Below are 16,878 nucleotides of genomic sequence, written 5' to 3' on the forward strand. Positions count from 1 at the left end.
GAGTGCTATGCTATAGGTTCTGCTCGGGTTCTCCGAAAGATAGAATTTTTAATCGAAGTGCTTGTTATAGCCTAAATTTAAACAAGATATTTCGACTTTGCCAAGTCAAGTTGCTATCAATTACTAAAGGCGATTTAAAAAAAAACCGGCGATGCGATTAAAGTTTTTGCACTTGTTTTTGTACAGTCAACTACAAATAAATTTGACTCGGTGGAGCGATGTCTTCGCAGGGCGGCTGGCAAGAGCTGGATGAGAATGCGAGGATTGTATGGCGTATGAGAGGTTGTTCAGCAGTGGACGAATCTGACTGACTGATGATTAGTAAGCGATACAGAAAACAGGTACCTTGACTACACAGAAAGTTACAAGGTATGGTAAGACAGGCTCGTTTCAGAGCAATATCTTCTAAGCAACCTTTTTCAATGGAAAGAAGCAACTTTCTTGCTCTGGTTGCAGTGGCCATGTTGAATGACGTACACTAGTTTTAACTTTCCATTTAGATTATGATTAATTCTAAACCGACCACATCTCTAAACGACCCCAGTAAACAATCTTCAACAAATGTTGCCCTGGGTTAGCATTTATATAGAATAACATAGATATTGTCCGTTCGGCGGGGTCAGCCGATGGCCGAATTATGCAAAGTGTTCGGTCATTACGATGGCTCTATTTCGGGTAGTGCTGGGGTGTTTTGATACTTGGTGGTAGCTACAGATCTACTCATAAGAGTTGGCACGAATTAACGTAGCGAATGAATGAAAGTAATGTCACTTGTCACTGTGAGTGCCGTTATTAAACGTGGGTCTTTATTGACACTTGTATTTCGAGGCTTCAAACGTCAACTAACAAAATGAGTCGATTTAATCATTCGTTAAAATTCGTGTTCTTTTTTTGACAGTCAATTATTTTAACGGGTCCATATCGGCTTGCATACTTATTGGAAGTCCGAATGTAATAGTTGCCAGAATGATCGTTTGTCATAAGTTTTTATCTGAATCTAATAATTGTTCAGAATTGTTATAAAACAAACCTAACCTAACCTATAGTTTTCTATACGACCATTTAAAAGTTTCAGAAAAATATAAGGTTTCAGTGGGAAAAAAATTGTGACAAACGATGATTCGGACAAAACTTACGTTATGACAAGCGAAGAGTATGCGAACTTTGGCGCTCCCAGTTTGACTTATTGGGTTTGACCTCACAACCTTCGATTTAGTCATTGTGTGATAGACACATAGACATTATCATTTACTCATTCAATTCATTCGAGCCAGGGGGGCTATTACGAAATTTGAAAGTCAAAGTTCGTATCGTTCCGTCCCTCTCACTCTCGTTTTAAATCGCGTCAGCGCGCAGTAGCGTTTTCACTTCGTATAGGGCCAGATCTTGTGAATCGACCTGTACCTACCTTCGGATAAGTGAAGGCTGAATTTGAAAGTAGTTATAGGTAGTTTAATTAATAAAAACTGACCAACTGCGAGTCGATCTCGCGCACCAAGTGTATCGTACAGTCAGAAGCAAAACTACTATAAATACTAATAAAATATGGTGTTGACAAAACGTCCTGCAGGGCTACTCCGAAACTCGAAACTCGAAGTTCGTGTCGTGCGGTCCCTCTCGCTCTCGTATTAAATAGTATAAGTGTCAGAGGGACCGCACGACACGAACTTCGAGTTTCGAGTTTCGGAGTAGCCCTGCTGTACGACAATGTAACTCACATTAAAGCTTCACTGATACAACAAGTGGAAAAACATCGAAATTCGAAAATGTGAAAAAAATATTGTAAGGAGATAAAGTCCTCTTATAAATAAACTCATCCTCTGTGCAAAACTTAAATTATTTTTTTCGAATTTAAACGTTTTTCTACTTGTATCGTATTAGTTATCAATAGACTTAAAACCATTCCTAGTTCGAATCTTTTCGGCTTTTTTTATTATTCTTTTAATCTTAGTTTACGGTGAACCAAGCGTACTGCTAATAAAAAAAAAATAGGAACCTATTTAGGAAATCATCTTCACCTCTCTAAAACATGGGATGTAAAGTTTAACATTTCAAGTACCAAAACCTCTCCGCCTCTCTCGAACTAGCGCACGTGCGTCTTACTACGGGGGTAGTTTAAGAATTACAATCATTTATTCAGCAGTGGCCGGCGGTTTATTGACGTCGAGGTGATAGGAACGTGAGGTCTGCAATAAATAAAAACCGTTCAGGATAGCTTCGGTAGTGAGTGTTTTTTTTAACCCCCGACGCAAAAAGAGGGGTGTTATTTTGTACAAAAAGATAACGATTACTTACTAGTAAACTATGTTTAAAAGAAGCGGTAGTTGGGTGGGTGTTGCATGTTATCATACCTGTAAAAATTAAAGATGGTCTGTAAAAATAAGAAATCCTTATTTTCCATTTTTTGGTGCTTTTTCTTTAGAAATATCATTCCGCAAAAACCGCAAGCACTTCTAGTTCCATTTATTATACACACACACACACAGACTCAAGAAAAAAGATGGTCGAGTCCTGTGTTCAACGGTGGACGTCCTACGGCTAATTATGATGATGATGATGGCTCAAGAAGAAGTAAGTAAGTTCGATAAACCCATATTTTTTTTCGTAAATTATTCAAATCCACCTTCGGCTTGACGAAGTGAACTATTTCGATATATCAAAGTAAATATCGTCTAGAACCCCGATATTATGCAAATCGTCAAATCACATTATTATTCATACTGTTTTTGCAAAGGGGCCAACACTGAACCCTAATCTTAAAACCAGCTGTTTACAAAGTTACATAATTCACTTAGTCAAAACAAATACGGTTATAATCAACCTTGAAGCGTTTAAAGCACGGTTCAATATTGTTAGAATGCATTGTTTTAAGGGCACGAGATATTTTGGTGATCGAGTAATGCGCGCTATCCGTCCATAGATGGCGCTCGAGGCAATGCAAATTTTCGATAATGTAATTTCCTTATGAAAAAGCAGGGTTCCGCATAGATTTGATTGGAAAAACATCTGTAAGTTATTATTCTGTAATAAGATTAAGGTGTTTAATGTTTGTTTGATATCTTACTTGTTTTGAATTATTGGGGACGGAAATTAATTTACGCGGGAGACTTTGTTTTTTGGAGAAGATTTTGTGAATTTTATAATAGAGTTTTTTGTACGATGGAAGTTTAATGTCGTAAGGAGATAAGAAGAACAGATTTTAAAATAATTTTTTGATTTTAATACATTGAGCGTTTTTCTGTGCCGGTCTAAGTATATCAATAAAATATGTTAGGTACTTTTTGGTGCAAGACAGAGCAACTACATCAAAATCAAAATCAAAATATCTTTATTCAATTTAGGCTATAACAAGCACTTATGAATGTCAAAAAAAATCTACCACCGGTTCGGAAAAACCTCTGTTGAGAAGAATCCGGCAAGAAACTCAACGAGGTATATTTTTTTTAAACAGATTTACAATATTATTAAATGATATCTATACATCACAAGTATTTAACACAACTTTATTTTCGCTATTTGAAGGGAGCGCTCATGCGGATCGGAATTATTTCCAAATATCCCTGTCCATGATATAATCATTAACTTTATAATACGCCTTTGATATTAATGTCTTCTTGACAATAGATCTGAATTTTGTATCCGTTTCGTTTGTAATATTTTTTGGAATTTGATTATAAAAACGTATGCAATTTCCCAGAAACGACTTTTTGGTTTTAGCCAATCTGTGTAAACATTAGTTAAAAAAAACCGATTACCTGCGATATAGTGCCCCATAGTTCATTGATATGGACGTCCACAAAATAACACCTGATTCAATAAATTACGTTAAATTCCGCTAACATGGCATTTGTTGTTAGGGTCAATCGCTACATTGACTGGACTATTTAGTTCCACAGACCATGTAATAACTCATACGCCCCACTGACCTACGGCGCGTACGTATGCGCTGCTAAGTATGTGATCTATAGGTTGATCTTTTATTCACGAAGTACCATTTGACTCCTTGGCTCACCTTAGAACTTTAAATAAATCTATTAATATTAAATGATGTTGTACCGGATAAGTCACGTCTTAAATCGAGTTTAGCTCGACATGTTTCGGGCTAATTCGTAGCCTGGAGCGGTGGCGCGCAATGTGAGTGTTGCGGCAGCCGCCGAGTAACGTTGTTCCTAGGAAGAAGGGCTACGAATTAGCCCGAAACATGTCGAGCTAAACTCGATATAAGACGAGAGTTATGCAGTACAATATCATTTAATATGAGCGAGTCTCACGGTAGTTTCATGTTCAAAATCTATTTATATATTAATCTATTTGACGACCGGATGGCTAAGTGGTTAGAGAACCTGACTACGAAGTTTGAGGTCCTGGGTTCGAATCCCGGCCGGGGCAGATATTTGTGTGAATAACACGAATGTTTGTTCTCGGGTCTTGGATGTTTAATATGTATTTAAGTATGTATTTATCTATATAAGTATGTTTATCCGTTGCCTAGTATCCATAGTACAAGCTTTGCTTAGTTTGGGACTAGGTCAATTGGTGTCAAATGTCCCATGATATTTATTTTATTTATTATTTATTTATATTTAAAAATGTTTGTCAACTGTATATTACCCATAAAACAAGCTTAGCTTACTTTGCAATTATTTAGGTCAATTGGTGTCAAATTTAATGTTCTTCGGACCCCCGAAGAACATTTGACGTCCCACTACTGGGCACAGGCCTGCTCTCTGAGTGAGAGGGCTTGGGCCGTAATTTCCCACGCGGGCGCAATGCGGATTGGGAACTTCACACAAACCATTGTATTGCTTCGCAGGTTTGTGTAGCTTTCTTTACAATATTTTCCTTCACAGTGAAGGTAAATTTCAAATGTTTGAACCCACGGCTCTCTGCTTGAGAGGCCATAATGTCAAACCAGTGGGCTACAGCGACTCTCTTGCCTTATTTTATTAATAAATATCATGGGACACTTGACACCAATTGACCTAGTCCCAAACTAAGCAAAGCACTTAGCTATGGATCCTAGGCAACGGATACATACTCAAATACATATTAAACATCCAAGACCCGAGAACAAACATTCGTATTATTCATACAAATCAAGCAAGACAGCCGGTGAAATTACTGGCACTGGAGGTGTCCCATCTTAGGCCTCTAGGTTGGCAACGCATCTGCGCTCCCCCTGGTGTTGCAGGTGTCTATGGGTGGTGGTGATCTCTTACCATCAGGAGACCCACTTGCTTGTTTGTCATCCAGTCGAAAAAAAAAACAAATATCGAACCTCAAGCTTCGAAGCCAGGTTCTCTAACCACTTGGCCATCCGGTCGTCGGTCGGTCGGTGGTCGTCCTAAGTTATTCTAGTCCATATAAACATCCTAAAACTTCAATATTTAACCGATAGAAGTCTATTTTACTTCAAGATTATAACTGAAAGCTTAAACGACTTTATCACAATACTGTAGAGTTTAAATTGCTTTGCATCGAAATATTAAATATGAATTGAGGGTCAGTGCGTCGTATTATTGTCGGGTATAAATCAATGCTAGCGAATATCGATGGTGCTTTTAAGTGGCATTTAGAATTATTAAATAACTACGTATCATCATTATCATATCAGCCGGCGGACGTCCACTATTGGACATAGGTTGCCCATAGACCTCTAGTTGCTTCTGGTGGATTACCACCTATACTGAAGTCATAAGGCAAAATGCGGTATTTAATAAAACAATTTTGAGCTATACTATTTGATACAGAATCTTCACAATGCTTGACAATGGTATAAATAACTCAAGAATATTCAGTATTTTGCCTTAAGAGGACAGTAAGCAACACTGCCTGCGTAGAGATTTTTAACACCGTTTGAACTATGGATTAAATTTTTCGGGAGCTATCCTATATTTTTTCCAGGGTCTCCAGCTATCCTCATACTAAATTTTGTCAAAATCGGTCCAGCGGTTTAAGCGTGAAGAAGTAAAAGACAGGCAGAGTTACTTCCGCATTTATAATATAAGTGGGATTGGTAAAGTAAGGATAGACTTAGACTCAGACCCTTTCAGCACATGACAGTGCAAATAATTTTATTGATACCCGGCGATTTTAGATTTTCAGCTACCGTTAAACTGGCCAAGTAATAAAGTAAGTAATGTAATGTAAATAATAAAAAAACAACAAAACAAAAGAGTACAAGAGCGCACTTATTCCTAAAAGGATCTTCTCAAAGGATTTTTCCAAGTGTGAGTCGGACTCGCGTCGCGCTACTTAGAATGACGGACAACAAAAAAATAAGATTTTCAGTTTTTATATCGGTTGTGCTATAACTTATAAAAGCTACCTTCGTACCAAACTTCAAGTGTCTAAGACAACTAGTAGTATCCATATATCCAATAGGTCGTTATTCCCCGGCAATTTGACCTGTATAATTTTCTCACATGCAATTATCTATGGCACATTCTCCATTAAAAGGTAAATAATATGATAAACAAAATGTATATGTTAACAGTTACTTTTATCTGTATTTGTGTTGTACTTTTATGTGTGTTGTTCACGTAGAATTTGTTTACCGCTATCCTGCGGGAGCTATGCAATTTTCCAAGATAAAAACTAACATAATATGTCGTTCCCCGAGACTCAAACTATCTATATACCGAATTTCATCTAAATCGGTTCAGACGTGAAGAGGTAACAAACAAACAAACAGACTTACAAACTTTCGCATTTATAATATTTGTGAGTTGTAACTGAGGCCCTTCTAAGTTCTATATACTTACCTTGTGGTCTCTATATTTTACTCGCATGCAATTATCTATGGCACATTGTCCATTAAAAGGCTAATATATTTGTTTGCCCATAAAGGGCGACGGTCACAATATTAGATATCTCAGAACGGCGAATATCCTGTACAAAGTAATATTAAACGCACGACGTCTTATTTCACAAGCTATTTATTGTATGGGTTTTGTATGGGAATGTAATACTTACTTAGTTGGAACTTGTGACTTATTCCTTACTAGCAACCCGCCCCGGCTTCGCACGGGTACAATAGCCTAGTTTCTAATAAAATCTAATTAAATAGTCCCTCAATTAGATTATCAGAAAAAAAAAAATGTATATATATTTTGAAAATTAAATAAACGACATTGTTTAGTTTAATTTAATTGGTGTATTTTGTGATAATTGAATGGTATGCTAATGTGATTTAATTTGAATAAACTTTTATGAATTGTACTCGCGCTCGAAGGGTTCTTTACAACATTAGACATTAGCAAAAAAACACGTGTCGTTTGTTGTATGGGAGCCCCCCTTAAATATTTATTTTAATTTAATTATTTATTTATAAAGTGAACGACTAAATATTCTACGATAAACAAAGATCTGCATCGAGCGAGACTACTTAATATCCCGGTAATGCGTTCCCGTGGGATAATATTTTAAGTTTAAACAAGAATAGAGGGCGCTGTCCGAGAACGGGGACGTACCTCGGCTCTCAAGATGACGTGACGTGTTAACTTCATTTGCAATCAGTAGATGGCGTTGTGCGAGCAAACGTTGACTTTTCAAATTGATACCGTAACCATTTTCAGCCCAAACTCGAAGACATTTATTTATTGCGTTGCCATGGCAACAAGAATCGTGTAAGTGGTCTCCTTGCATATTTCGAAAATTGCACGGGCATAATATACAAACAAGTCAGTTAAGACGGCATTAAGCTATTTCTAATTGGGGCGAAACCGCGGGCTAAGGCTAGTATACCATAATATTTAAACCTTCCATGAGAAATTAAATATAACTGTCATACCACATTTAAATCCGTTTAAAAATCTAAGCGTATAGACGGTGGGAAGTGACTTTTTCTCCGAGTTTTAAGGGAGTCATGAACAACAAGGGTACGCCATGAACTTTACGGTGAATGAAAATGACTGTGGCGAGGAAAAAATTGGCACTCACATGCGAAAAAATTCGATAATGTGTTTGAAGTACCCAATTCGTGCATAGCCCGCGTGGAGACTACCACCTAAGCCCTTTAATTCTGAAAGTAGGCCCTGTAATACTTTTTCTACTTCAAAATAAAATGAAAATGTAAAACTTCTCGTTTGAGAATTATGCCATCCCGAGAACCACTTGCGCGTGTAGCTAACGCCATCTAGTAAGGAGTAGCGGTACTAGTTACAACGTGTAAAATAGTTCCGCCCGTCACTAACAGATGGCGCTAGTTACACCTGATTTCATAGTTTTACTTAGTATTAAAATGTACATTATGATTTGAATTTTAAATTTATGCTTATTTTATGATGATTATTAATTCAAAAATAACTTGTTTCAGATACTATCCACAAGAAAACTGGTAATTATTTACTAATTATATTTAGTAGATATTTTCATTTGTGGTTTTAGAAATTATTCGCTATAAAAGTCCATCAATATTATGTGCGACGGTTTCGGATTGTGCAGTGTACTTGTTCATCGCTATTCGTATCCAGATTTCAGTGATAACATAAGAAGATTCAACTAAACAATTTACCTACACCACTTTAAACTGGTATTTGGGTAGAGTTACAAAAAGTTTGACACTTTAACACCTTTTTTAACTATCAAACTACAGCTAACTTTAGATCCAGCAGTTGAATAGAAATTTCAGGATTTCATTATCATAAATTGGTCTTCGGTTTCGTTGCTTATAGAACAACTTTAATAAAATCACACACTTAGCGGTTAAGATTTTGGGGCTTTATCCCGCGGGAATTTCAGGATTTAAAGTACCTTGCTTATGTATTATTCTGGAAATCAAGTTATTAGAATTTTCATACAAATTCGTCCAGCCATTTTGGCGCGAACGAGCAACAAACACACACTCACAAACTTTCGCATTTATTCTTATTCTTGTGTCACAACGGAACCTTTTTAAATCACTCGTTTTGTACTAAGTACTATCAGATTAATCATCATCATCATAATATTAACCATAGCACGGCCACTGTCGGGCATAGGCCTCCACCATAGACCTCCAGTTGCTTCGGTTGGCAGCGGCTTGCATCCACCATGAACCCAGTGTTAACCACCGCTATCCTGTTAACATCGTCCAATTATTAAAACTCCATTTTTTAGTGTCGTCATTTCATAGGCCCCACATTGCTATTCTAAGTAGTTCCCTCCCTTTAAAACTGGAATTCTTTGTTTATTCCCGAATTAGCCCTCGAGTTAACCCTTCAAATACAAAAGAAGCTTCGGGGTCCATTTGCCGCCTCCCGTCCGTGGCTAATAGCGAAATTAAACTAATTCTAAAGGCAAGACATTTTATTTGACTGCCGTCTTACACCGGCCGTGTAATCTTTTATTGTTGTCTTATTTAGAATTAAAAGCGAGAATACAACAAAGAAATAGTACCTATAATTTTGATTAGGCCTGAAAGTAGGCAATTGCTGACTGAGAACTAGTTTACAGGGACGTCGGGGTTTTGTGAACAAATTAATTATGACATTTTGGAAAACTATGTTAAATTAAACTTATTATCATTCTCTATTTACTTGCCTGCAAATAATTTTGGAAGTAGGAATCTAAATTAAAATAGATATTTTCTTTATTACGTTACCTCGGTGAAATGCGCCTTTTTGAAGAACAATCTCTAAAACAATCAATTTTTTAAGCAAAAATAGAAGAACGCTTTGTTATCAACTAAGACGGGAAGATACTTAATATAGATTTTTAGCTTTTAAACCACTATTCAAAGTCCGGTTTAGCACTAAACTATATACCAATAAAAGATTAACGTTAACCAAAAAGAGACTTAAAATATGACCGACAAAATCCTCGAGGATCATAGAGCACCAGGAAAGGGTTTTCCTAAATTCCCACGGGCTGAGAGCTAGCCAATTTGTAGACTGCCATGGGTACGAATCCGCGGGACAAAGCTAGCCCAACTATGAAGATACTAGCGTTTACCCGCGGGTTTGCACGCATAAATCATTAGATACAACAGTTGAATTTAAATTTCGGGATTTGTTTAAATTCTCGTGGGAATTCCCTAAAATTACATCGTGGTTTTCATTGACGTTAAATTAAAACACCCATGCCAAATTTCATGACCCAGCGGTTATTATTTCGAGATTTTATCCCTATCCCGTGGAAATATGGTACATGGCATGGCATAGCGTGTACATAATATGGCAAATAAATGATTATGATTATGATTATGAATATCGGCCAGCTATCTACATACCAAATTCCATGACTCTAAGCCCAGCGGTTGCTATTTAGAGATTTTAACCCTGTCCCGTGGGAAAAAAGTATCCTATGTTTTAATCCAGGTTATAAACTAACTTTTTGCCAAATACCATCCAAATCCGTCCAGCCGTTTCAGCGTGAAGAAGTAACAAACACACTCACTCACTCACAAACTCAGTCACTCACTCACTCACTCACAAACTTTCACATTTATAATATTATTATGTTATATATTATATTATATAGTAGGATCAAACAGACAGCATTAGTTGGCGTATATCTAAATAAGCAGTCCTTTGACAAATTGGTGGTAGATAAGACAGAGACAGACATGGAACTAAGATTAGTAATTGTGATGCACCCTCGGCATTGGCAGGGTTAAAGATAACCGGGGGATATCTAAGATGTAGCGATTTATTGATGCAAAATAAGTTTTTACTTTCAAACTTGCTTAACCCGCGGCTTTGCTTGAACCTAATGTATGTAAGTACATTGTACAAAAAATCAAACGGTCAATTTTTTTTTTATGATAGGGGAAAATGAGCATGAGGATCATCATCATCATCATCCCAGCCTATATACGTCCCACTGCTGGGCACAAGCCTCCTCTCTGAATGAGAGAGCTTGGGCCGTAAGTTCCCACGCGGGCCCAATGCGGATTGGGAACTTCAAACACACCATTGAATTTTTGTTTTCCTTCACAGTAAAGCTCGTGGTAAATTTCAAATGTAATTACGCACATGAATTTCGAAAAACTCAGAGGTGCTAGCCCGGGTTTGAACCCACGATCCTCTGCTTCAGAGGCCATAGGTCAAACCACTCGGCCCCCACGGCTTCCCGGATATGACCGGCGGATCACCGGATACCCATCAATCACCGCTGCTCATGGACACTAATAACAGTTCAACTACGGATGGGTTGCCGGCCCTTTCAGAAAAAAGTAGGCTCAAACACATCATACAAAGACACAAAGGACATGTACAAAGGAGAACTTATCCCTTTAAAGCATATCTAACCAGTAAACTTTTGAGTGACGCGTAGCGAGAGAGGCGTATGTATGTATGTAAACTCTTTATTGTACAAAAGAAAATGAACAAAATACATTTGACAAACTTTGAGATACTTGTACAAAGGCGGACTTATCCCTTTAAAAAGCTTTTTAAAAGGCGTGTAGCGAGACTTCGCTAAAGGTGCATTGAATATAAACTTTCTGATTTTACTAAATTTTAGAAATAAAGAAAGAAAGATTAATTTTAGTTCCATAAGCACCCCCGCCTTACATTAATAAGACTAAAACTAGCACTAAAACTAATTTACTTGGTGACCAGACAGGACACCAAAAAGGGCCTCAAAATGTGTTGCCGGTTGCCGCACGTTATGTGCAGTAACGCTGATTTTCTGTGGAGCCCGAAAATTCCGTGGGAATTTTCAAAAAATTGCTTCGTAGTAGGTACAGTCAAGTAGTAGTAGTATTGTACAGTCCAGGATTTTAATTCATGAGCGACCATGAAACCTTTTCAAAGGAAAAGTCATTACGATTTTCCTTGTTAATTAATGCGATGTCACTATGACGTTTACTGTGAAATAGTTCCATGGTGGCTCATTAATTGAAGTCCTTGTCCGTATATACAAGGTGGGCCCTGTAACAGGAGCAAAAAATTAAACCACAGCTTCCACTCTTCATCTTGAGCTAATTTAGTTCTACAACTTTTGAAAATAACTTGTATTATGATTGTTATTATAGTTTAAAGTTTAATTGGACAAGCAATGTATTTCGAAATCGGTAATTTTGTTACGTGACAGGCGATGTCATTTAGGCTATTAGATGCTGTACATTGAAAATACCATTTAATTTGTTTGGAATAAACATAATGATAAAATTACTTAATTTTTAAAGTTGCAGAACTAATCCACTCTCCATTTGAATAGCAGAACCTGGTTTTTAATTTTTTGCTCCTGTTACAGGGCCCACCCGGTCGAGTACTGCCTTTTCGCAATGTAACGTATGGCAACCTGTTTCATTTCGCAAACTCTAAAACTGTAGATATTTCAGGATTCATTTCAGGGCCATCGTGTAGAACCCTTTAGGTTAGGTTAGGTTAGTTTTATAAAAATCCTGAAATATTTACAGTTTCAGAAATATTAAACAGTTGGGAAATGAAAATTTGCAAAATGAAACAGGTTGCCAAACGTTATTCGCCGAAACATTAGTAAACCCCACCCGGTATACATTGTATGAGGAGTTCCCATCTCACAGAGGAATATTGATGTAAAATTTAGCCTAGGTATGTTTTATTCCCAAGTTCAAGTTATTTGCATTCTAGATTTCATCCAAATAAATTTACCCATGTTATCGTTAGTTTAGCTAAAATTTACATTTATTTCGTTACGTCTTAATGCGAAAAACAAGCTGGCCCCATACTACAAAGTGCAAGATTCGAACTTCGTATCTTGCTGTCCCGCTGACGCTAATATTATTTAATACGAGAGTGAGAGGGACGGTACGATACGAACTTCGATTTTCGAATTTCGTAGTAGCCCCCCTGAGTTTAGCATAGTACCTATACAATGTACTAACTAAGATACTCACGTATTCGTGCCGTTAATTCGTCTAAGTAGGTATTTCTAAGACGAACTTCGACAAGAGACAATTTATATGTTAATCTCGGCTGTTGGGCGTAGGATGATTGTTTGTATGTGGAAAATAACGCGGTATCTGTTGACAATGTTTTTAGACGGCTGAGTACCTATTTACTAAACTTAAAAAAAAAGATGCCGTGGAACAAACGTTTTGCTTACTAAAAAAAGGCCATGTGCGAGTCGGGCTCGCGCAACGAGGGTTTCATACAAATTTGTGGTTACGAATATCCAGTGTTAGCAGAGCCCCTTTCCGAAGCAAAATGGATTAAAAAATACGATTTTTTTCATTGGTTGTACTTTAAGAGCTATCTTCATACCAAATTTCAAGTTTCTAGGATTACCGGAAGTACACTACAGGTTCTTCGGTTATAGAAATTTGTACACCTGTATTAATGACTGTATCTTATGATTGCGATTACTTTCAAGGGAAGCTAGCTACCCAACTGTCCGGCTCCGATTTGTTGGAAGAACATGAAAAAATAATGGACTAGTGGTTTGTTATTACGGCTCAAACTTACATTTAACAAAAAAAAACACTCTTCTAAGTTTCATACTTCCGACCTTTTTTTTTTGTAAAATATTGTAAAATATTAGTAAAATATAAAAAAAAACACCGGTTTATTCTTTTTTCTTGTTCTCCAACCTATAATTAATGCAGTAATTAACTAGCAATTTGTTTTAACAGCTCTTTCTACAGAAGTTAGATGGTTTGCTCAATTTTTAGTAGATTTGGAGGTCAATTTCTCCGAATAGGTTAAGTTTGGGCAGCTGAAAAAAATACTTGTCCGTTATTTTAGACTACTGTCTAACATATTATTATATAAAAATAAAACAAATCGAAACCGGACAGTTGGGTACCTTTCCTTGTTAGAAGTTTGAGTTTTTCACTGCTTCAAGGGGAAGCACACCTGGTATTTGATAGTTTTTCACTGCTTCAAGGGGTAGCAGACCTGGTATTTGATATGTTTTCACTGCTTCAAGGGGAAACAGACCTGGTATTTGATATTTTTCACTGCTTCAAGGGGAAGCTGACCTGGTATTTGATATTTTTTCACTGCTTCAAGGGGTAGCAGAACTGGTATTTGATATTACAAACACAGACACACAAACATCACGCCTGTATTCCCAAAGGGGGTAGGCAGAGCACACGAAACGTTACCGCTTCGGAGCTACTTTTAGCAATTTTAGGTTTTAAGTTTGATAAAAACGTACCGTTACTATTGTACAATAGTGACAGGTTGCTAGCCTGTCGCCTACGGTAAACCTAAACCTATATCCTCAGTCGCCTCTTACGACATCCACGGAAGAAATGGAGAGGTGTAATTCTAACCCGACCACATGGGTAATTTGATATTAATTGATTGGTAATGTCGTCCGACATCAAAAGCATCCTTATCATTATCTCAGCTGTAGGACGTCCACTGTTGGACATAGGCATCCCCCATCGACCTCCAGTTGCTTCGTTTGGCAGCGGCTTCTTCGGTTTAGCGGATGATGATTGTGATTGTAGTGTAACTTGACAAGTCTATTGGCAGGTCTCTTTGACAGCTTTCAAGGAGTACCTACGTTGATTCAGGACTAGCTAAATAATGGTAGAATAAGATTGAGCTATTCACTCTTTTATGTCTTAACCCGACTTATCCTTCTTCACTGCATTACAGTAAAATGACGCTTTATAGAACACCACTATAGTAAGAAATACAGCAATATGCATCCGCTGCAAAAGTATCATAACTTGGCTGTACTGCAGTGCAGGGCACAAGCCTCCTCTTAGAATAAGAGGGCTTGGGGCGTAGTTTCCACGCGGGCTACCACTACTTGTTTTGGTTATTTCTAGTAAAATAATTTTAATTGGTTCACTTTAGTGGAGGCCTTTACCTGCAGAGGGGTTCTTGCAGAATAATTAACAAAAAAACCATTTATTGTTGTTATAAAAAATCAAGAAAACATAGCGACAAAAATAATTAAGTAAGTACATTTTGATTTGTTACTAACATCACTACTTTGTAAACTTAGATTCTGGAAGAAATATAGAGTTTTTTATATTATTTATTATGTCAGTATGTAGGTATGTACCTACTACAAACGATCTAAGGAAGCTCACAAGCTCAATTCAAAAAAGACTATAAAAAGGATTTGTCAATGGCTCCTTCAAATCGCGAGTTATTAAGTTCCATCATTTGGGGGGAACCACCATTAGTTTAAATTGCTTCGACAGCACCGAAAAAATATGCTAAGCGCTTAATAGTGGGTATCAAGTGTTTATTTTGAAAAATTGCTCGTTTATGTAGACGATTTTGTCCTTGGGTGAGGTCGTGGCTTGTTTTGAATGATGATATTTTTAATATTAAGTTAAAATCGCTGTTAAAAGTTGTATTGAGATAGTACTTAGTTACTTTGAGGCATTACGTTTAATACAAAGACAATTTTGATCACTTTTGGAGATCTTACGTGGGAAAAAATAATACTTAATAAACCCACTCCCACCCTTTAGTTAAACCACCAAAATTCCAAGAAAAGTAGCAGTAGTGTGAAAATTATGGTTATAAAATTTTAATACTATACTATATAATGTACTATTTCTTTTGTTACTAATATACCTGACGGATAAAAAAACATTCACAGAGCACATTCACATTTTAAACGGAGCAATCCAAACATGTTCCAATTTGAAAACTCAATGTTCTAAAAAAACAATTTAAATTTGTCAATCCAGCCAGCCATTGAGCCGTGACACACGAGCGTAAACAACGGCAGGTAATTCGGCAACACCCCGGGGATGTGTACTCGCCCTAACGCGTCTAGAAAAAGGATTGCCTACTTTATGGTTTTTATTAGCTTAGATATTGGCGGGTTTATGCTACAGGGTGTTAGAAAAAAATAATGTACAAAACAATTCATATTTCTTTGAATGATGAATAGGTAAAATATACTTGAAACAGCAAGTAATTTGAAAAAATAAAGTAACTGACACGCGTATCAAATAATCAATAATCATTAGTGGTTTACTAATGTTTCGGCGAAAATTATTTAGCAAATTACGTATTAGCTCCCAAACTATTTATCCCATATTTTTATTTAGGCGAATTAAAATTTTGCAATATAAAAATGTTGCGAATTAAGAAACATGCGAAGTAAAGTTATGCCAACGATTAATTTGCCAAATGAAACTTCGGCGAAAGGTTGGTTGCAGAGGGAAATTTGGCGAAACATATTTAGGCAGTACACCAGTAAAATTAGGTGTTAAAATAAAAGAAATGAGGTCTATAATCTGATCTGAGTTAACATGTAATATTTCAGTTTAATTTAAAACATTAGATTTTTCCCCGTTTTCCTTATCTAGCCGAACAAAATTACAGAAACCCGCTGTACACAGCCCCCGAAATACAAGTTAAACAAAGCACCTTCCTTACAAAATATAAAAACGCAGTTACCCCTGTAATGACAATTTAAAACTGCTCTCTTCGCGTCATTTGCCTTTGCCAGTATTGTCTCCACGACAACCACTGCAACATGGCCTCCCAAAATGATAGCAGTTGAAAATAAAGTCTTTAAAAATTGGCGGGACGCGGTTCAAGTAAAACTGGCTGTTCCTTTATGGTTGGCACTCATTGTCTATGGCACTCGAATCATAGACAAGCGTTTTTATTATCTGCGGGGGCGTTTTAAAGTGAGCTCCGCGCCCCTTAAGTGTTGTAACTTTTTGTTGCTTCAAGATGGGGTTGTAATACTTGTAATGGATGATTTTATGCGTTCTGAATGTTTTATTTTTGCCTTTGCTTCGTACGTCTTTAATGTTGCCTTTTTTAATCTTTAGTTCCTTACATCTGTATTTCTGCCGGTTACGCTTAAACCACTGAATCGATTTAGATGAAATTTGGTATGAAGATAGGTTGAGACTCTAAAAGGGCGGCTTTTATCTCGGGAAATTGCATAAATTCCAGCGAGATAGCGATAAACGAAATTTTTGCAAATGGCGTCGAGGATAAATATTATTAAAAAATGGTAAATATGTCACTAGTA

The 16,878-nt window shown here is 36.9% G+C and overlaps 1 protein-coding gene across 8 annotated transcripts in view; it reads left to right on the forward strand.

The window, feature by feature from the left end:
* Positions 1-16,878, forward strand: part of trh (PAS domain-containing protein trachealess) — a 270,673-nt gene that overhangs the window by 96,820 nt on the left and 156,975 nt on the right. For 6 of the 8 annotated variants that reach the window (XM_074103417.1, XM_074103416.1, XM_074103420.1 and 3 more), the window contains one exon: positions 8,318-8,338. The exons of the other annotated variants lie outside the window; for them this stretch is intronic. In XM_074103417.1, the coding sequence (XP_073959518.1) occupies positions 8,318-8,338 (21 nt within the window). The remainder of the gene's footprint in view (positions 1-8,317; positions 8,339-16,878) is intronic. 8 annotated transcript variants of the gene reach the window in all.

This window comes from Choristoneura fumiferana, chromosome 20 (genome assembly GCF_025370935.1).
Source record: "Choristoneura fumiferana chromosome 20, NRCan_CFum_1, whole genome shotgun sequence".
NCBI lineage: Eukaryota > Metazoa > Arthropoda > Insecta > Lepidoptera > Tortricidae > Choristoneura > Choristoneura fumiferana.